We start from the raw sequence: 22,783 nt of genomic DNA, 5'->3' as shown, positions 1-22,783 counted from the left end.
TAGGGAAATGGCTCCTCAATTTTTGAGGCTTCCTGCAGCCTTCTCTCTTTCCCCCCCCCCCCCCGCGTCTGGTCGGCTCCCTCCTTTCCCCCCCCCCCACCCGCGTTCGGTCGGCTCCCCCCCCCCCTGCGTTCGGTTGGCTCCCTCCTCCCCTCCCTCCCGCCCGCGTTCGGTAACGGCTGCCTCGTTTTGTGACGCTTGCTGCAGCATTCTCCCTGGCTGAAGCACTTTCACACAGGTAGGAAGATGGTTTATTTAATCTTTTCTTTGCTTATAAATGTTTATTCATGTTGGATTTATTTGTATAATAATTGTATAAGTATAAATAAGGATTTATTGTAGAATTTAATGAGTTCCCTCCCCCCCACCTCGTTCTGGACGCCTGATTTGTAACCTGCGCCTGATTTTTTAATGTGTAGAACAAGTTTTTTCAGTTCTATAAAAATCTTCACTTGCTCCATTCTACTTTAGTTTGGAGTACATTGTCACTGTGGCCGGACACGCCCCCTTTTGAAGAAAAAATTCTGTTCCAAACTAGAACTGTTCTACCTTACTAGAACTGCAGAAAAAAAAATGTGGAGAATTGCGATTTCTAAGATAGTCCGTTCTCCACCAGTTGCTCCTAAAAATCAGGTGCAAATCATGTGGAAACTTGGGCCCACAGTACTGGTGACTATCCAAGCTTTCCGTGAACTCACAGAATTGATCGAGGTCACGTAACATTCAGGAAGACTACACGTTCTGGCTTCCTGCGACAATCGCGATCACGTATGCCCGGTTCTCCGAATATGGATCGGAGAACAGCTCCTGCCTTTTGTAGGTTCTGGGTGGAGCTGCGTGCAGAGAGGAGCCGCAGACCAATGCACGACGGGCAGGAAATAGAGGGGAGGGGGATAGACCAACTCCAGTGTCAGATCGCTGTGCAACTCGTACTTCGTATGGGGTGGGTGGGAGAAGATGGGCACGCTGAGACTTTAATACATCACGAAGGACGCAGATGAATTCGGCAAAGTTGAACTTCTTGTTGTGCGCCGCTGTGAGCGCGGTCATTTGCCTCTGTATCTACATCACCAGCAAAGTCAAGAGCCCCGCACCCCAGGGCTGGAAGTTTGACTGCGCCGAGTGCGGGGACTATCCGGGCGAGCTGTGCGCGGCGCTCTTTCAGGGCAAGCCGGCAGCCGCTGTCATCGGAGCCGAGTGCGAGCAGATCCACCGGCCCGAGGGGGGTGCAGACGCGCCGGTCAACTGCTCGGGACTGCTGGCTGCCCACTCCTACATCACGGAGACTCTGTCCCAGGAGGAGGCGGACTTCCCGCTGGCTTACATCCTGGCCGTCCACAAGGACCTGCAGACCCTCGAGTGGCTCTTCAGGGCCATCTACGCGCCGCAGAATGTCTACTGCATCCACGTCGACAACAAGACGTCGGCGGACTTCAGGCAAGGGGTGCAAGAGCTGGCCGGCTGCTTCGGCAACGTGTTCCTGGCCTCGCGGGCGGAGAATGTGGTGTACGGGGGGTTCTCGCGCCTGCAGGCGGACATCAACTGCATGGAGGAGTTGGCGCTCTCCCGGGTCAAGTGGAAGTATGCGCTCAACCTGTGCGGCCAGGATTACCCGCTGAAGACCAACCGCGAGCTGGTGCAGCACTTGAAAAGCCAGTGGAAGAATAAAAACATCACCCCGGGGATCTTGCAGCCGGACCACGTGAAGCAGCGGACCACCCACGTCCACCGGGAGTACATCTCCCCGGCCGAGTCCTACGTTATAAAGACACAAGTCAAAAAGGCGGGGAGCGTGCCGCACGGGCTGAAACTTTACTTCGGCTCCGCTTACTATGCTCTCACCAGAGAGTTTGTGAACTTTGTGCTGCGGGACAAGCGGGCGAAGGACTTGTTGCAGTGGTCGAGGGACACCTACAGCCCCGATGAGCATTACTGGGTCACATTAAATCGCATTGCAGGTACAGTATTTAATGCAGACCTCGTGGTTTCGCCAGATTGTCAAAAGAGTGATCTCTCGCAATGTAGAAGTAAGCCCCAACTAAGAAAATGACTGCCAATGAAGTGTTGTTCGAATCAGAAATCCTGTTCAGACTCCAAGCATGTTAGAGTGAGCTAGTCTAAACTCTCACCCCAAACCCTATAATCTTTTTCAAGAAACTAATTACTTTTTAAAAAGAATTCATGGTGTCTGCTTCAACAACACTTTGTGACAGAATTCCAGATTCGAACCGCTCTCTGAGTAAAAAAAAATGTATTTCTGATCTCTCGAAGTCTTTTTGTGGTGGCATTACATTTTTGTCCCATTTTAAGGATTAATTTTGGCAAATGTAGTACTGTAGGACTAAAAGTTGTAATTTTGTGTCTCGTTGTTCATTTAAAAAAAAAGTTACCAGCTCATAAATTTATATAAAAAGTGCTTAGAGAAACAGCTGAGGCAGGGATTCGGAGATGAGAAAGATTCAAGTTGTCTTCGACCTTAGCCCTGGCTTCTTAACGAGCAGTTGTACAGGGTATTTGTCAGGATACATTGACATTAATCAGTTTCTGTGTAACCATGTAACATATTTAGCACAAAAGCAAAATACTGCGGATACTGGAATCTGGAATAAAAACAAAAGATGCTGGAAATCTCAGCGGGTCAGGCAGCATCTGTGGAGAGAAAGCAGAGTTACATTTCAGGTTGATGACCCTTCTTCAGAACTGGAGGGTGTTTGGAAAGAACGGATTCGTAACAAGCACTGAAAGGGTGAGGGGAAGAAAGAACAAAAGGGAAAGTCTGTGATAGGTTGGAAGACGGGAGAGATTAGAGAGCCAAAAGGCATGATGGCACAAATTCAAATGGTAATGCCAGAAGTTAGAAAAACATTAGTCAAGATAGGGTGTGAAAGATAATGACCAACTGCCATTAGAGACAAGGAGAAAAAAAGAAAGAAGAAACAAGCGGCAGTGAGGTGAAAGGAGCCAAAGATTGGCAGTGGCTACGCTCTGAAATTGTTGAACTCAATGTTGAGTCCAGAAGGCTGTAAAGTGCCTAACCGAAAGATGAGGTGCTGTTCCTCGAACTTGCATTGAGCTTCGTTGGAACAGTGTATGAGACCGAGGGCGGAGAGGTCAGAGTGAAAATGGAGTGGAGAATTAAAGTGACAGGCAACCAGAAGATCAGGGTCACACTTGTGGACTGAACGGAGGTGCTCCTCAAAGTGGTCACCCAGTTTATATTTAGTTCTGATTAACAGCCAGTCCACTCCATTGACTCTGGATCAGTTCCTATGGAGTGGAGGGTAGCCAATGTAACCCCACTTTTTAAAAAAGGAGGGAGAGAGAAAACAGGGAATTATAGACTGGTCAGCCTGACATCGGTAGTGGGTAAAATGATGGAATCAATTATTAAGGATGTCATAGCAGTGCATTTGGAAAGAGGTGACATGATAGGTCCAAGTCAGCATGGATTTGTGAAAGGGAAATCATGCTTGACAAATCTTCTGGAATTTTTTGAGGATGTTTCCAGTAGAGTGGACAAGGGAGAACCAGTTGATGTGGTATATTTGGACTTTCAGAAGGCGTTCGACAAGGTCCCACACAAGAGATTGATGTGCAAAGTTAGAGCACATGGGATTGGGGGTAGTGTACTGACATGGATTGAGAACTGGTTGTCAGACAGGAAGCAAAGAGTAGGAGTAAATGGGTACTTTTCAGAATGGCAGGCAGTGACTAGTGGGGTACCGCAAGGTTCTGTGCTGGGGCCCCAGCTGTTTACACTGTACATTAATGATTTAGATGAGGGGATTAAATGTAGTATCTCCAAATTTGCGGATGACACTAAGTTGGGTGGCAGTGTGAGCTGCGAGGAGGATGCTGTGAAGCTGCAGAGCGACTTGGATAGGTTAGGTGAGTGGGCAAATGCATGGCAGATGAAGTATAATGTGGATAAATGTGAGGTTATCCACTTTGGTGGTAAAAACAGAGAGACAGACTATTATCTGAATGGTGACAGATTAGGAAAAGGGGAGGTGCAAAGAGACCTGGGTGTCATGGTACATCAGTCATTGAAGGTTGGCATGCAGGTGCAGCAGGCGGTTAAGAAAGCAAATGGCATGTTGGCCTTCATAGCAAGGGGATTTGAGTACAGGGGCAGGGAGGTGTTGCTACAGTTGTGCAGGGCATTGGTGAGGCTACACCTGGAGTATTGTGTACAGTTTTGGTCTCCTAACCTGAGGAAGGACATTCTTGCTATTGAGGGAGTGCAGCGAAGGTTCACCAGACTGATTCCCGGGATGGCGGGACTGACCTATCAAGAAAGACTGGATCAACTGGGCTTGTATTCACTGGAGTTCAGAAGAATGAGAGGGGACCTCATAGAAACATTTAAAATTCTGACGGGGTTAGACAGGTTAGATGCAGGAAGAATGTTCCCAATGTTGGGGAAGTCCAGAACCAGAGGTCACAGTCTAAGGATAAGGGGTAAGCCATTTAGGACCGAGATGCGGAGGAACTTCTTCACCCAGAGAGTGGTGAACCTGTGGAATTCTCTACCACAGAAAGTTGTTGAGGCCAATTCACTAAATATATTCAAAAAGGAGTTAGATGAGGTCCTTACTACTAGGGGGATCAAGGGGTATGGCGAGAAAGCAGGAATGGGGTACTGAAGTTGAATGTTCAGCCATGAACTCATTGAATGGCGGTGCAGGCTAGAAGGGCCGAATGGCCTACTCCTGCACCTATTTTCTATGTTTCTATGTTTCTATCTGCAGGCCTCTTTGCCTCAGTAACTGCTGATTTGTGTTGCTCCCTATTTCATACACCCCTTCGCTTAATATTGACTGTACACAAGCTAAAGCAGTTTGTTACCTCTGATCCACAATTGAACAGAGTGGTGTTCCTACTGAGCGAGCTTCCAAGAAAGGACTGATTTCAGCTTTGTCTCTGGGATGCATCAGGTATCAATCAATCCTTCCCTTCCTTCAGTCAAACAAACCACTATGGTGGCAATGGCATGATACCCATTGACACAAAAGTAAAGAGTGCACACTTTGTTCATCGGGTAGTTTCCCACATGTTTGCTGCTAGCACTGTTACCATAGTGAAATGCCCTAGGATGCTTCACATAAACGGGGCAATAGGCACCAAGCAGGAGTTTAGGGAGTAAAGAGTGGTTAAAGAGTGAGGATTTCAAGTAGGTTCTTTATGGCATGGAGAGATGTAGCAAGATGGAAGGATTTAGGAAGAGAATTCAAGGTAGAGAGGCATGATTCCTGAGTAATTTATGTTAGATTCTTTGATACACTGAGATTAGAGGGAGCCTTTTCCAAAGTACATATGTTTATTACAGTTATAAAAGAAGCTACAATAAAATACAAGTTATAATAACTTAGTAACTAAGACATTGCGATACAACCTGCTAAACATCATCAAGGTTTTGAGGTGATCGATCTCGAATGACCTTATAGTAATACTTGAGCAGTCCAGCCTCATTCAGAGAAGCATTCCAATATCGTATACTTTAAGTCTACCTTGTATACATTAATCACTCATTATATTATGAGAACTTGAGCCTGCTTTTGTGCCTGCAAGTTAATTAATTAACAATGTTTCCCAAGCAACCACCTAACAACTCCCTTACATTCGACAATAGGTACAAACAATTAACCAACTATTCCCATGCCATGATCTCCTAAACATAAGGTAACCACAATAGACAGTATGTCTTTTTATGTTGCACAAACTACTGACAGCATCAACTTTGAAAGTAAAATGAAAGTAAAATGTCTTCTACAGAAAAGCCTGCAAAAAGTACTTTTCTCGCCAGCACAGAATGTAGAGCAGAGGGAGGAATGCATAGAAGGCCAGAGACAGAAGAGCAGATACAAACTAAAATATGAGGTCGAAGAAGATCACAGTGGTAGGATGGGGTGATGCCATGTCGAGATTTAAATGCAAAGCTGGGAGAGGGAGGGGGAGAGAGAGAGAGAGAGAGAGAGAGAGAGAGAAGTAATGCATTGGGGGGGGGGGAAGTGAAATGGCTTTCTTTTTACATTTGCACATTTCGTTCTATTTCAAGATTAAGTGTTGGTATTCTGGGTTTTTCGTTGGGTGTGTTTTTATTTTGGATTTGTTTTGTGAAATTTAATTGAAGGAGGTTGACAGCACTTCGATTCCTGACCACATGACCTACCTCACAATTGTCAAAAATAGCTCCTGAATTAAAAGTAATATTCTTTGTCCCACTGCATAGCATGACACTCCTGCTGTAGTGAAATTATTTCCTGTTCATAATGAAAATCTAAATGCTAATAATTCATTTTGTGGTCCATAAAAAGCCATTGTCCACACTGTACAGATCAAGGGAAACTAAATCATTCACCTTTTTCAGCTTTCAGTTGAAGCAGATGGGGCTTTATTTGTCACAGCTCTGCAAACCCTCTTTGTGGGCAAATCTAGTTTGCCTCCAGGGCAAGTACTGTTTTCTTTGTTCATATTTTTAACACCTGTTAGCCTGGCCACTGCCTGGGGGAGTTGGCCTTTGCACTAATGGGAAGAGGAGGACAAGTCAACGTAATGGTAAGGTTGAGGAGAAGCTCCAGTCTATGGAATCATACTCCAGCCTGATTTAATGCCTTCGGGAGAAATGGGGAGAAAATTTGAGATGGAGCGAGGTAGAAACTCTGATGCGGCAAGAATTACTTCAATATAATGACATTCCACTGTATAAAAATTATATTGTTCAGGGATCCACTGTATAGCAAAAAGATTCAGCTTTTGATATGACCATCAGAGCATTCCTAAACCTCCTATCACACATGGATTGTGAGCCATTGGCTTTCATTGGGTCTTTTGGGGGCTATGTTCCGTGTAATGCAAATACAGAGTAGACTGTTTACCTCTCGGTGTATTCAAGCAATGTAACATTTGCGATCCTCCAGTCCTCTGGCACCGCTTCAATATCCAAGGAGGATTGAAAGATTGTGGCCAGAGCCTCTGCAATTTCCACCGTTACCTCCCTCATTAACCTAGGATGCATCCCATCCGGATCGGTTGACTTTTCTACTTTGAGGACTGCCAACCTTTTAAATACCTCCTCTTTATTTAGACACACAGCTCAAGAAGAAAATCTCACTTTTGGTCCCTAATTGGCCCCACCTGTCCTTTGACTACTCTTTTACTATTTGTGTTTATAAAATACTTTTGGGTTCCCTTTAATATAATCTAGTATAACCAACAGATTTCCATATACACACACTAGGTCACATTTCCATAATCACACCAGGTCACATCCATGTAACTGTATTCCCTCATCCCTGGAACCATTCTAGTAAGTCTTTTCTGTAGAAACATAGAAAATAGGTGCAGGAGTAGGCCATTCGGTCCTTCGAGCCTGCACCACCATTCAATAAGATCATGGCTGATCATTCACCTCAGTACTCCTTTCTAGCTTTCTCTCCTTACCCCTTGATCCCTTTAGCCATTAGGCCATATCTAACTCCCTCTTGAATATATCTAATGAACTGGCGTCAACAACTCTCCGTAGTAGAGAATTCCAGAGGTTAACAACTCTCTGAGTGAAGAAGTTTCTCCTTATCTTGGTCTTAAATGGCTTACCCCTTATCCTTAGATTGTGACCCCTGGTTCTGGACTTCCCCAACATCGGAAACATTCTTCCTGTATCTAACCTGTCCAGTCCCGTCAGAATTTTATATGTTTCTATGAGATCCCCTCTCATTCTTCTAAACTCCAGTGAATACAGGCCCAGTCGATTCAGTCTCTCCTCATATGTCAGTCCCACCATCCCGGGAATCAGTCTGGTGAACCTTCGCTGCACTCCCTCAATAGCGAGAATGTCCTTCCTCAGATTAGGAGACCAAAACTGAACACAATATTCCAGGTGAGGCCTCAACAAGGCCCTGTACAACTGCATTAAGACCTCCCTGCTCCTATACTCTAGAGCTATACCCTAGCTATGAAAGCCAACATGCCATTTGCCGCCTTCACCGCCTGCTATAACTGCATGCCAACTTTCAATGACTGATGTATCATGACACCCAGGTCTCGTTGCACCTCCCCTTTTCCTAATTTGCTACCATTTAGATAATATTCTGGCTTCATGTTTTTGCCACCAAAGTGGATAACCTCACATTTATGCACATTATACTGCATCTGCCATGCATTTTCCCACTTACCTAACCTGTCTAAGTCACCCTGCAGCCTCTTGGCATCCTCCTAACACCGCCACCCAGCTTAGTGTCATCTGCAAACTTGGAGATATTACACTCAATTCCTTCATGTAAATCATTAATGTATATTGTAAATAGCTGGGGTCCCAGCACTGAACCCTGCGGCACCCCATTCTGAGAAGGACCCGTTTATCCCTGCTCTCTGCATCCTGTCTGCCAACCAATTCTCTATCCACGTCAATACATTACCCCCTTCTCCAAAGCCTTCAAGTCTTTCCTAAAGTGTGGGGCCCTGCATTAGAGTCCAGCTGGGGCCGAACTAGTGTTTTATATAAGTTTAGCATAGCTTCCTGGCTTTTGTATTCTATGCCTCTATTTATAAAGCCCAGGATGCCATGTCCTTCATTAACTGCTTTGTTAACCTTTCCTGCAATCTTCAAGCACCCCCCAGATCTCTCTGTGATGTACCCCCTTCAAAATTGTACCATTTAGTGTATATGGTCTCTCATTCTTCCTACCAAGATGTATCACCTCACACTTCTCTGCATTGAATTTCATCTGCCATGTGTCTGCCCATTCCACCAGCTTGTCTATGTCTTCTTGAAGTCTATTACTATCTTCCTCACTGTTTACTACACTTCCAAGTTTCTGTCATCTGCAAAGTTAGAAATTTTGCCCTGTACCCCAAGTCCAAGTCATTAATGTATAGCAAAAACAGCAGTGGTCGTAGTACTGAACCTTGGAGAACACAACTGTATACCTCCCTCCAGTCTGGTAAACAGTCATTTGTCACAACTTTGTGTTTTCTATCCCTTAGCCAATTTTCTATCCATGCTGCTACTGCCCCTTTTATCCCATGGGCTTCAATTTTACTAACCAGCCTAATATGTGGTACTTTATCAAATGCCTTTTGAAAGTCCAAATACACAACGTCAACTGCTCTGTCCTCAATCCACCCTCTCATCAAAAAATTCAAAACAAGTTAGTCAAACCCAATATGCTGTTAACAAATCCGTGCTGGCTCTCTTTTATTAGTAAACTAATTGGCCTGTAATTGCCAGGTTTATTCTTCTCACCTTTTTTTGAACAAGGGTATAGCATTTGCAATCCTCAGTCCTTTGGCACCACCCCTGTATCTAAGGATGATTGAAAGATTGTGGCCAGCACTTCTGCAATTTCTACCCTTACTTTCCTCAGTAACCTAGGATGCATCTCATCTGGACTGGGTGACTTACCCACTTTAATTACTGCCATCTTTTCCAGTACCTCCTCTTTATCTATTTATATATCATCCAGTATCCCAGCAACAACCTCGTTTACCATAGCTTTGGCAAAGTCATCTTCCTTGATGCAAAGTACTCATTTAGTACCTCAGCCATGCCTTGTGCCTTCTGCCTCCACCAATAGTTCTCCATTTGGTCCCTAATTGGCCCCACAGCTCCTCTGATAATCATTTTACTGTTATTATGCCTACAAGACCTTTGGATTCCCCTTTGTTAGTCTCCAAACTATTCTTGTTCTATCTCTTTGCCCCTCTTATTTCCCTTTTCACTTCTCCTTTGTACTTTTTATATTCAGCCTGATTTTCTCAAGTATTATCAAGCTGACATCTGTCATGCACCGTCTTTTTCTGCTTCATCCTACTTTCCAACTCCTTTGTCATCCAGGGAATTCCGGTTTTGGTTTCCCTCCCTCTCCCCCTTGTAGGAATGTACCTAGACCGAGGATGTACCCGAAACATCTCCTCTTTAAAGGCTGCCCATTGCTCTATTACATTTCTGCCCGCCAGTCTTTGACTCCAATTTACCCAGGCCAGATTCCTCCTCAATTCACTTAAAGTAGCCCTCCTCCTGCTAAGTATTTTTTATTCTAGATTGTTCCTTGTCCTGCTCCATAACTAATCTAAACCAAGACTTTGGAGAGGGTGCAGTGCAGAAGAGATTTACTAGAATGGTACCAGGGATAAGGAACTTCGGTCACGTAGAGAGACTGGAGAAACTGGGGTTGTTCTCCTTGGATCAGAGAAGGTGAAGAGGAGATTTGATTTGAAGAAACATTTTTTACACAGCGAGTTGTGGTCATCTGGAATACACTGCCTGAAAGGATGGTGGAGTGAATTGGATAAATTCTTGAAGTGAGAAAAAATTACAGGGTTATGGGGAAAGAGCAGGGCAGTGGGATTAATTAGCTAGCTCTTTCAAAGAGCCAGCACAAGCATGATGGGCCAAATGTCCCCCTTCTGTGCTGTATCATTATATGATTCTATATTCTTCTCCAGTAATTCAAAAAAGGCCCATGAAATTGGTTCTTTTGCCCCTGTTTCACATCTGAGAAACAGCTGAAATGAGGTCCAATTTTGCACCCACCTCCACTTGTTTAATCTGAGACATTTTAGCTAGCTTAGATTACTAATGTTTCCATATATATATTATATATATATATATAAAAGAAAATTAAATCTAAAATGTTATTGGAAATTGAACATAGATGTACGAGTTCATAACTCAAACAATTATCTGCAAGTGTGAGGTGATACGTTTTGGTAGGAAGAATGAGACCATATACACTAAATGGTACACTTTTAAAGGGGGTACACTACAGAGATCTGGGGGGTGCTTGAAGGCTGCAGGAAAGGTTAACAAAGCAGTTAATAAAGGACATGGCATCCTGGGCTTTAACAAGTTCAGTGCACTGAGGATTTGAAATTCACAATTCAATGACTCGAGTCGTGTTAATATTGATCTGCTTAATTGATGCTGGTGGGGTAAGCCATTCACTGCGCCACCTCTGAGGTCTCTGATTCGGTATTATGTGTTTTGCAGTGTATTCAAGTCACGTTTCCAGGAAATGTTGAAGTAAGTTCACAACAGGAAGTTCAGGACACGAAACTTTGTAATTTATGGTATTAGTCACCACATCCAGGAAATTATGGGCCATGAAATACTGCCTTGTGTCAGCCAAATTACACATAGCTCATGGCACTCTGCTTACATGCTTAGTGCACACAGTTGTGCTCTCAACTTCCAAATAAATTGGAGTGACCTGCAGACCTGAACAGATGAAACAGCTAGCTCATCTCACTGCTAGGAGACCAAGAGCTATAAACAATGTGCACCAACCTAACGATTGAAATTCTGGCACAGCACTTCTTTGACCTTTCCTGGTTCTTGGGGACGTAAAAGTGACCAAGGATACATCACCCCAAAACGGAAGGTCGAGGGAGGTCTGGGGCGAGCGGAGGGAGAATGTGGTGCAGGTGTAAAGTGATGTAAATCAGGATCACGTTCTTGCTTTCAAACCCCTGTGTAGACCTGGATCACGTTCTTCCACCATCTCCACTGTGCTCTCGTGCAACTTACCCCTTCCACTCGAGTTCCTGGCTTCCTCTCTCTCAGTTCCTGACCTCCCCCTCCACTTTCCTCTCTTCCCTCCAATCCTTGCTTTCTCTCTCCAACTCTCTCGCAATCACTCACTCTCTCTCTTTCTTTCTCGCTCGCCCCTGCTCCCGTGCGCTCTCCCTCGCCCCGCCCCTGCGTTCTTCCTGCGCTCGCGCGCTCTCCCTCGCCCCGCCCCTGCGTTCTCCCCGCCATCGCGCCCTCTCCCTCGGCCCCCCCATCGCGCCCTCTCCCTCGCCCCCGCCATCGCGCCCCCTCCCTCGGCCCCCCCATCGCGCCCTCTCCCTCGCCCCCGCCATCGCGCCCCCTCCCTCGCCCCCGCCATCGTGCCCGCCCCCCGCGCCCTCCCTCGCCCCCGCCATCGCTCCCTCGCCCCCGCCATCGCGCCCCCTCCCTCGCCCCCGCCATCGCGCCCCCTCCCTCGCCCCCGCCATCGCGCCCCCTCCCTCGCCTCCGCCATCGCGCCCCCTCCCTCGCCCCCGCCATCGCGCCCCCTCTCTCGTCCCCGCCATCGCGCCCCCTCCCTCGCCCCCGCCATCGCGCCCCCTCCCTCGCCCCCGCCATCGCGCCCCCTCCCTCGGCCCCGCCATCGCGCCCTCCACCCCCCGCGCCCTCCCTCGCCCCCGCTCGCTCCCGGTCCCCCCCCTCGCCCTCCCGCTCCCTCCTCTCTCTCTCTCTCTCTCTCTCTCTCTCTCTCTCTCTCTCTCTCTCTCTCTCTCACACACACTCTTTCTCTCACTCTCAGTGCACTGTCAGAGGAGCTGTCTTTTTGTTGAGATGTTAAATCGTGGCCCTGTTTGCTCTTTCAACCGATCCCATGGTGTTATTTTGATGAAGAGCAGTGGAGTTATCCCTGGTGTCTTCGCCAATATTTATCCCTCAATCAACATCACAAACAGATTATTTGGTCATTATCACATTGCTGTTTGTGGGAGCTTGCTGTGTGCCAATTGGCTGCCACATTTCCTACATTTGCAACATTGGCTGCACTTCTAAAGTACTCTATTGGCTGCAAAGAGCTTTGGGATGTCCTGAGGTTGTGAGAGGCACTATATAAATTCCAGTCTGTCTGTCTAAATGAATTTCAAAGTGTTGGGTATTACATTTTGACTATAAAAATAAGGAGATCATATAGTACTTGGAAAACCAGAATCTAAATAGGGTGGAGGAGCAAAGGGATCTGGGAGTACAAATACACAAATCAGTAACAGTAGCGACACAGGTTAATAAGGCCATAAAAAAATCAAACCAAGCACTCGGGGGTTTACTTCTAGACGGATAGAGTTGAAAAGTAGGGAAGTTATGCTCTACTTGAACCTTGGTTGGACCACACTTTGGACTATTGTGTACACTTCTGGTCAGCATATTATAAAAAGAATATAGAAACACTGGGGATAGTGCAAAAAAGATTTACAAGAATTATTCCAGAACTGTGAGGGTACACATAATCAGGAAAGGATGAACAGGCTGTGGGGCTGTTTTTATCTCTTGTAAAGGGAAGCCTGAGGGTTGACCTAATAGAGGTCTTTAAAATTCTGAACGGTTTAGATGGAATAGACCAAGAGAGTGTTTCCATTTGTGGAGAAGAGCAAAACTAGAGGCCATCATTAGAAGGTAGTCACCCAAGAAATCAAATGGGGAATTCAGAAGAAACTTCTTTACCCAGAGAGTGGTGAAAATGTGGATATTGCTACCACAGGGAGTGGTTGAAGCGAATCGTATAGATGCATTTAGATAAGCATCTGAGGGAGAAGGGAATAGTGGGTAATGCTAATAGAGTTAGATCAGGTAGAACGGGAGGAGACTCAAGTGAAGCAAAAAAAAGGCATGCACTAGTTGGGCCAAGTGGTCTGTTTCTATGCTGTATTTTCTATGTAAAACTTGGGGAAACAGTCTTAAAGTTCTTGTAGGCATCTTTTTAAATATAGGACCCTGTGCAGGTAGAGAGTCCTAAGTCCGGAAACCTCAGGATCGAGGCCATTCCGGATTTTGTGTATTTCCAGATTTCTGAACGTCTTTCCAACGTCCCGAATCCGGAAACGCGGAGGTCAGGGGCAGAGCAGGGCGGTCGGCTGAACCGGGTCGGCGGTCGGGAAAAGCCTGCGTTGAAGACCTGAAAAAAAGTAAGTTCAAGTTTTTATTTTTTATTTATTTTTCAGCAATTTAGTAGGTAAGGGTTTTGTGAATGTTTTATGAATTTTTACTTTTTTTGGAATTTATTTTGTGTTTTCCCCCCTCCCTAGGCCCAACTCGGTTTAAAAAAAAATGTCTGTATTCCGGATTACCCCACCACGGATCGGCCCGGTGTCCAGATTTCAGAACATTCCGAACTTAGGAACTCCGGACTTTGGATGCTCAACTTGTACTGCATACAATATAGCCTCTAGCAACCCTGGATAGCCATTCTATAAGGCTAATTTATGAATTAACGCTGCCACAGTGTAAATTGTTGCATATTACATTGTCTAAATAATGTATTGACATCCCATTTAAATACTGCAACTGTGAAACTGAGCACAAATTTAAGTGGGACACTAAATGGCAAATATCTGTTGTAGCCAATCTCTACCTGTGTTTCACATCAGTTTTGTCTGATTATTGGTTGTAACTGATCGGACAATCTACACAACTGTCTGCTGATTCCTTGTGAGCAATGCCGTGGCAAATCTTCTAGTAATATATTGGCCTGGCAATCCCGGCCTCCCCGGGTCAGTACTGAGTGTCTACGGACCCGGGAAGGCATTGCAAAAGCCGGTTTTGTGCGCATAATGTGACAGATCCAACGCATATCCGGAGCGAGGACATTTGCAAGGGCAAGATTGCAGCAAATGTCCTCAAAACTCTTGTGCCTGATTAAAAACAGGCGCATAGACTACTTTTCCAGGTGTAAGAATTTTAAAACATACAAAAATATAATTTAATTACATTTTTAAAAACACATTTTATTGTTAAAAACCCTGCCCACTAAGGTAAGTTTATTTTTAATCCTAATTACAAAACTTTTTTAAAAATTGGAAATATTTTAATTTTTCTAAGGCATTTATTAACTTTAATTTAAATTAATTTTAATTATGTAAGGTGTGTTTTTTATTTTTTATTATAGTGTTTAGTGTGTTTGGTTGTTTTTTCTCATCAATAGCAATGAGAACTCGTAGATACTGAGTTCTCATTGCTATTAATGAGAAACTGTGGAAACTGTACCTGAATGGTCGAGCAGTCACATTTGACTGCATCTTGTGTGTGGGAACCTGGAGGAGGGGAGCACTCTTCGCAGCGCGGGAAGAGAACGACGCCCAACGGAATCCCACGCTCCTCCGGGACCACCAGGTACTTACGTAGAAATTTTTCAGGTCAGAAGCCTCCGACCGCAATTTCTGGGCCATTAAGAATGGTATGCCTGTACACACCTCCTGGCTCGAAGTGTACCAATAACAAAAGTACAATGAGCTTATTGAAGCAGCCAGTCCTAATTGTAGAGCCAGAAAAGGAAGGAAGAAAATCTCCTGATATATTTTTGTCATTTTCTATTTAAACCCAAGCCTGCTGGTTACAGGCTCAAAATGAGAGTGAAAACATCATTAAAACATTAGAAGATTACATATTTTTGCAAAATGTGATTATATTTACCTATTACATTGTCTTTTGTGTCTTTGTTAATATTTTTATTCCGAGGTCTCGGCCTCTGTAAAACATCTGGACGAGGAGTTTAGATTTTTCCCAGAGTTATATTACTGTGTTAACCAAGGGGAATTAGCATCTTCCTCTTGTTCCCGCAATTCCCAGGGTGCCAATCTGAAACTAGGCTGAATTTCCCAGCATGCATCAATGTTTTGTTTCCAGTGTAGACCATGAAAGTGCCTGTTTTCCCATGCTGTAATGTGATTTCTGAGTTTCTTAGTTTTCTTAATTGATTTGAAAGTGAAATGAAGAATTATTTTCAAAATTTATTTCAGGAAAGTTTCATATTTAAACTATCAAGTAACTAAATTTGAATTCACAGGGAGTGAGAGGACCTAGCTCAGAAATTGATAGACAAAGGGAGTGACTTACAGCAGCTGTGTTTTCTTTTGCATCAGCTGTGAACTCAAAAATAATGATCTCATGAAAAATATGTGCACCTGTTCCAGCTGTACCAAAAGTGTATGGTCACCAAGCCACTAAATTAATCAATAACAAAAGCTACTAGCAGCTGAAAAACATTAACAATAGATAACTTTTCAGTTTGCCATACACTAAGCTACTGAATAAAAATTCTGAATTACAGTTCATTTGAGATCATTATTTTCTCCTATTCACATCATTGTGTTAAGATGTTTATAATCCAGCTCATGCTTATTAAATCCATTATGCCTTTATTTGCTGTTTGAGACACAGTCCACTAGAGGGAGCTCTATATTACAAAAATAACCTGGCTTACTTGAGCAGCTGCAGTGCATATTTTTGTTTCTAGGAAATAACAAAGAACACTTTGTTGTTTCGAGGGAGATCCCATCCTAAATTCTTGCTCTGCAGATGTCCACTCCTCCCCACTTCCACACATCAGCGCCATCCAGTCCCCAGGAACAGCATATTTTTTGAATCACCACAAGCAAAGTTTCTTGAGAACCACTGGTAATATCAGTGCATTCCATGCAGCATGCTCCTGATGACAAACTTAAAGATGCAGAACAATCTTTTTTTTTAAAAGTCAGTTCTTTAATGCCGGGTGCTTCTGACTTCGAGCCAAAACTAACCAAGCATTTTACAATTTGCAAAGTTCCCTGGCCAAATAACAATTAAACTCTTGACTAATCTGAGCTTGTTTTTTTTAAACTTAGCAATAATTGGATTTTGTTGCTTTAAAGGGAACAACTCTACCTTAGTAGAAATAATATATTGCGGATTACACAGTGTAACACTCCTGCTGTTATGCATCATACCTTCCGACACACTGAGTGCAACACCATGGTAGACTCTCTGTGTTTCGCGTATCTATCACACTGCAGACAGCACACTTTGTGAGAGATGGAAATAAATCCCACAAAAGAAAGACAGTCTTTTGACCTGGAGCTTGAATTTTACAAACGGTTACAATTGTTCTAATTGTTAGCAGTTTATAAATTGATACAATGATGAGATTTGCCTATTTGCATCAGTGATTTTAATGGCAAAACAAGCAAAATTAGCAGCTAAACATAACCATGCTGCAGATTCAAGACTACTCATCCACTAGAGTTGTTTTCTCTAAGTTTTATTAAAGATACATCTGCATTACAATTTTTGCAAAGTAAATTTTTTTTACATGTGTATATTTTATAATATAACTGCAGTTTGTCACAGTGTTTGCATTGGTACATTACGGTAGTTGTGCACATGTGGGGGCCTGTGAGTTTTTTTGAGGTCAGGATAATTTAGCAATAGTCACTGGGATTTGGATGAATCAGGGGTATTTACGGCATTACAAATGTGGTGATCGGCCTTTCAGGATTCAGGCATCTGCTAATGTTTAATAAAATAATTTATTTACATTTTTATTTTGTTCTTTGGATGCAGGCGACACTGGCAAGGCAGTGTTTATTGCCCAATCCTAGTTGCCTCTGAGGGTATTAGTCAATCAACTAGTGTGGGACTAGAGTCATTTGTAGGCAAGACCAGATAGAGGTGATGGATTCCTATTTCTGAAGGACGTTAGTGAACCAGTTGGGTTTTTATGACAATCCAGCAGCTTTCATGGTCATTTTCTGATGCCAGCCCACATGTTGCCAGATTTATTGAATTCACTTTCACAACTTGCAATGATGGGATTTGAAAATATGACCTTTGGATTTCTGATAGAACAACCACAAGGCTACCAAACACTAGTCTTTTAATAAGCTGTCGGCAGGATGACATCAATACAACAATCAATGGGGAAAAAAATCAGACAGACTTAATTTGCAAATGTTGAAAATAGGTAACTATGGCATTGTTCCTTGCAGTGTCCATGTAACCTGGGACAGGACAGTTCAGTATATGTCCAATAATGGAACTAAAAACATTGCTGTAACCCGGAATCTACCTTTTCCCCTCAGCGGTGCAATATAAATGCACATAAAGGTCTGCTACGAATTCGCTCAACTCCTAAGGCAGTGCTAGGATAACAAGTCCCATGGTGAAAACTGATTCCATTTGTGCAGAAAAGGTGTTTTATTTTTAAATCTTTCAACAACAAAAACAGTTTTTGTTGGTATACGTATCTGGAGCACTGCCTGAGGACAGGAGCACAGGCTATAATAATGGCTACAGAGATCAGAGGTCTATTTGGCCTTCTCATTGCCAGTAGTCACACAAGGCAAAATAATAATAAAAAAAGTGACACTGTTGACATGCTCCATTGTTATTTAACTGTCCCACTTCCTTAATAGAGTCGTTATTCTCTATCCCCAGAGCACAGAGGTGACGGGAAAAAGTCAGAAACCTACCAGTGGTGGTAAAGCTGGGATGGTGATAGGTGGGGCTTTCTGCTGCTGTTGGTGTTACATTAGTCTCAAAGTTACTGAATGATTTTTTAAAAAAACATGCCCTTGATAACAGTACAGCTTAGTGGTCATACTAAACTGCAAAACACCATTGGGTTTGGTGCTTTTGAGCTGTAATAGCAAGCATGTATGTAGAAGACAAGAACATGCTTTTTGGAGTTATCTTGATTAGAACATATGCACAAATGTCAAAGCTCGTGTGTAGAGGAACATCAGCCAGAGCTCTGGAATTATCACTTTCCTTTAACGTTTCTAATTCATTGCCAAGGATGTAAGTGGAAAAAGTGGTAGTGCCAAGCAAGTTGCATATTTCTGTTGTCAGAACATGCACAAGAATCAACCTCTAATGACAGTGTTGCATATCCATTGCCTTTAATTGCAGACCACCCTGTTGGGGGGGTCCAATGATGCATTTCCAACCTACCTAAATGGGGCTACACAGGATTTATTTGAAAAAATATACCAAAGTGGCTTTTTCAGGATAGGAAAAACATATTTGCTTTGAATGAACTAAGTAGCACTCTTTCTTTTAACAGATGCACCGGGAGCAGATCCCAATGCTGAGTGGGAAGGCAACATAAGATCAATTAAATGGCTGGACCAGGCTCGGGTATCCCACAATGGTTGTAAAGGTAAACTCCAATAATCTCCGCAGTGTGCCAACACTTTTGCTTATAGCTTATAAGCTAAGCATTGCAGCACCTAGTGTAGATTAAAACTTGTGTTAACATAGAAGCAAAGATAAAATGGAGCGTCACTCCAGAATTCAGCTTAGTTTTCATTTTGAGGGGAGGTAAGTAAGAGGGGTCTCGTTAAGGGGTTGAAAGATGTAGGATCACTGTGGGACATTGGAAAAAAAGTTCAGTTGCAAACTTAGTAATTTGATGGCTCAGCCAGACAGTTATGTAGTACTCGAGGACGCTGTTAATGATTGACCAGCCAGTCTGCCTCATTGATGGAACTTGAAGGCATGGACCTATCGCTAGGGTCTGGGAATTTCCAATTCTAATAACGCCTTGCATTACACAGGAAGCCAATGCCATAGCAGGCAGGGTGGTCTTGGCCAGACAAAAAGCATGAAACTTCTGGTTGCTCTATGCTGGTAAGCTGCAAGGTTTGGGCTGGTTATACACCTGCGAACATTAGGGAGTTGCTACATTTGACTCTTGCCTATTCGTACTTGAGTACGTGGGATAACTTTCAGCAGCACCATCCTTCACTTTCTATGCACTTCATCATTGCCTCCCCATTTATCCATTCAATGTTGACACTTGCCCCAATCCTTATGAAATGTGGTGCATTTGTCTCATAGTCACCCTCACTGAATGCAATGCATCCATCACCTTCACCCAGTCACAGGTCTGTTTTTTCCACCCCTTGTAGAGGAAGAGAGCGCAAAACGCATGGGGGAGTGAAATAACTGGAGGTGGGCTGCCACAAATAGTCCAGCTCTGAATGCAGAGGAGTTTGCCTTGGAGATAAGTGGCACATCTACGTCCCTCTCAGTCGCCGATGGAGAGACAGGGAACTCGGAGAGCTGGTGATTGAATTACAAATATCTCTTGACACACATGCTGATTTTCTTTTATCAATGACTGAACTATGAAAAAGCTGGGGATGATGATTGTCAAGATTGTGACTTTGCCGCAGCTAAATCATATTCCTTTCTTTTGTTTCCCAGGGACTTCACGTGTCGCAGGACATCCATGAGGACAGTTTCTCAGAGGACCTCATTCCTACTGAGGGTGCACCGTCACAGGATGTACAGCCATGCACCAATGCAGATACTCCACTTCGGTGGGTCCACTTAGACACTCAGTTGGATTTTCAGCTGGTGATTCATAACTCACAAGTGAGCACGAGCAACCACTGGTGGCAGGGACAATTGTAGAGAGTCTGTGTCAGGTGGAGCACAATCCTCTCCAAACTCTGCTCAGCTGGAGCCCCAGGGGTTATCGTTGAGAAGATGAACACTAGAAGTGCATCAGCAACTTCGCCATGTACTGACAGATTTGTCACACACATTCTGCACAATAGAGGAAAGGATGGAGGAGTCCAACTCGATTGGTGGTGCAGGGAATTGCACGGGCCATGAAGAGAGAGTCTGCCTCCATGGAGCTTCAAGCAAAGCTCTCAAATGAGTCCATGCAGGCCATGGACCATGACGATGCAGATTTTGGATGCCAACTTCTCTGTCGCCTTAAACAGGATGACCGGTATCTTATCCGTGGCCTTGCAACATGTCACTGATCTTCACTAATCTGGTCTGCAGCTGAGTGGTAGGAGTGATGTGTTGCTGGCCCAGGATAGAGATAATGATGAAAGGGGTCAAAACCCAAAGGTCATAGACCAAAAGCATCTTAGCAGTCAGGGCAATGATCTGAGCTGCCTGCCTCTACCTCTGCTGAAGCCACGTAAAAGTGGTAGGAAGCTTAAGTTGAAGAAATTGTAATTCACCCAGCGTATATACATGGGTATTTGACAATGTTATGTTAAGTTTCCTTTTTTCATATATAATGCCACATAAAATGTAATGATTTGCCCCACTTCCACATCTTGCGCATTATTGAGTCCCGAGGACCAACTCGCCCTTTCACTTGTTTCATGATGAATGCCAATACATGTTGGGACCCATTGGGCAGATGTGCAATGGGTTGAAGGACTGCTTAGTGCAAGGTGGGGGTGGGGCAGGGAGTGGAGTGTTGGTGTTCCTGCAAGGAGCGGTTTGCAGGATTTCATTTATGTTTCACAATAAGTGAGCCATTGCAATATTAGGGCAACCCTGGCAGTAATGTAAGCAGCTGGTATGGCAATGGTGCCCCATCGACATCCTCCTGCACCTTCCACCCCCTGCCCCTTTTGCATTATACAATCCTCCTAAGATTATTAAATATTTCATTCGATTGCCAAACAACAATAAGCAACAGATCTAAATAATATTCCCAACTGGGAACAGGGTTCAGAACACTGATTGACCAGACCGTTGTTCTGGGGAGGGCCAGGAGTGTCTACCGAAGCAACTCTTCCTTCTTAATGTACCCTGTCCTTACGATAGCATAGTTAATTCTCCTTTTTTTTACAGTTTTAAGGTGTTTGTTTTTCAGTTTTCGATTCCCATCAAAAGGGCACCTCTGGCATTGTTACTTTTTGTTGCAGTGTCCAAAAACATGACATTTCCTGTTCTGTGTCTGTTTCCTAAGCAGTAGACAAAAGTCTGTTGTTTGTGGTTAACTTGCAGCTTTGCTTTTTCATTAGCCAAAGAGTCAAAAGTTCATCACATTTAAATGATCCAAAACAATCTTGTACCCTACAATGGCCTACATGGACTTAGAAACATAGACATAGAAAATAGGTGCAGGAGTAGGCCATTCGGCCCTTCTAGCCTGCACCGCCATTCAATGAGTTCATGGCTGAACATGCAACTTCAGTACCCCATTCCTGCTTTCTCACCATACCCCTTGATTCCCCTAGTAGTAAGGACTTCATCTAACTCCTTTTTGAATATATTTAGTGAATTGGCCTCAACAACTTTCTGTGGTAGAGAATTCCACAGGTTCACCACTCTCTGGGTGAAGAAATTCCTCCTCATCTCGGTCCTAAATGGCTTCCCCCTTATCCTTAGACTGTGTCCCCTGGTTCTGGACTTCCCCAACATTGGGAACATTCTTCCTGCATCTAACCTGTCTAACCCCGTCAGAATTTTAAACGTTTCTATGAGGTCCCCTCTCATTCTTCTGAACTCCAGTGAATACAAGCCCAGTTGATCCAGTCTTTCTTGATAGGTCAGTCCCGCCATCCCGGGAATCAGTCTGGTGAACCTTCGCTGCACTCCCTCAATAGCAAGAATGTCCTTCCTCAGGTTAGGAGACCAAAACTGTACACAATACTCCAGGTGTGGCCTCACCAAGGCCCTGTACAATTGTAGCAACACCTCCCTGCCCCTGTACTCAAATCCCCTCGCTATGAAGGCCAACATGCCATTTGCTTTCTTAACCGCCTGCTGTACCTGCATGCCAACCTTCAATGACTGATGTACCATGACACCCAGGTCTCTTTGCACCTCCCCTTTTCCTAATCTGTCACCATTCAGATAATAGTCTGTCTCTCTGTTTTTACCACCAAAGTGGATAACCTCACATTTATCCACATTATACTTCATCTGCCATGCATTTGCCCACTCACCTAACCTAACCTAACCTTGCTTGTAGCTTCATGTGGGCAGTCACTCTCCATAACAGACTTTCTCACAATTACCTGCTCCAGTAATCCCTAAGTGATTGAGTTGGACACTTCCATCCTCTCCATTATTGTGCAAAGTATCCATGGCATGTCTTTCTGTACCTGGCGAAGTTTCTGACTCACCTCTAACATTCTCCTTCTCAACGATAGCGCTAGGGGTTCAGCGTCTGGAGAAGATTGCTCCCCCCTATGTGGACTCTCCCCAGCTGTTCCTGCCACCAGTGTCTGCTCATGCTCATTTGTGAGTTGTGACTCGCCAGGTATAAATCCAACTAACTCTCTAAATGGGCCCACCGAAGTGCAAGTATTTGTGCTGGTGCCTGGCTGTATGTCCTGTGACGGTGCACCTCAGGAGGAATGAGGTCCTCTGGGGAATTGCCCAACTGCATCTCCAGCGAATTGCTGCATGCGTGAAAACCATAGAAGACGAAGGAAAGGGATATGAATAAGTCATGCTAAAGTCACGATCTTGACAGTCGCCATC

The 22,783-nt window shown here is 44.2% G+C and overlaps 1 protein-coding gene across 4 annotated transcripts in view; it reads left to right on the top strand.

The window, feature by feature from the left end:
* The first annotated feature begins 916 nt into the window (after positions 1–916).
* The window catches only part of LOC139264356 (N-acetyllactosaminide beta-1,6-N-acetylglucosaminyl-transferase-like), a 90,717-nt gene continuing 68,850 nt past the window's right edge, over positions 917–22,783 (top strand). For all 4 annotated transcript variants that reach the window (XM_070880662.1, XM_070880660.1, XM_070880661.1 and 1 more), the window contains exons 1-2: positions 917–1,958; positions 18,597–18,692. In XM_070880662.1, coding sequence (XP_070736763.1) covers positions 998–1,958; positions 18,597–18,692 — 1,057 coding nt within the window. In that variant the 5' untranslated portion in view covers positions 917–997. The remainder of the gene's footprint in view (positions 1,959–18,596; positions 18,693–22,783) is intronic.

Source organism: Pristiophorus japonicus, chromosome 5, assembly GCF_044704955.1.
Source record: "Pristiophorus japonicus isolate sPriJap1 chromosome 5, sPriJap1.hap1, whole genome shotgun sequence".
Lineage (NCBI taxonomy): Eukaryota > Metazoa > Chordata > Chondrichthyes > Pristiophoridae > Pristiophorus > Pristiophorus japonicus.
This window is presented reverse-complemented; position numbering and strand designations above follow the sequence as displayed.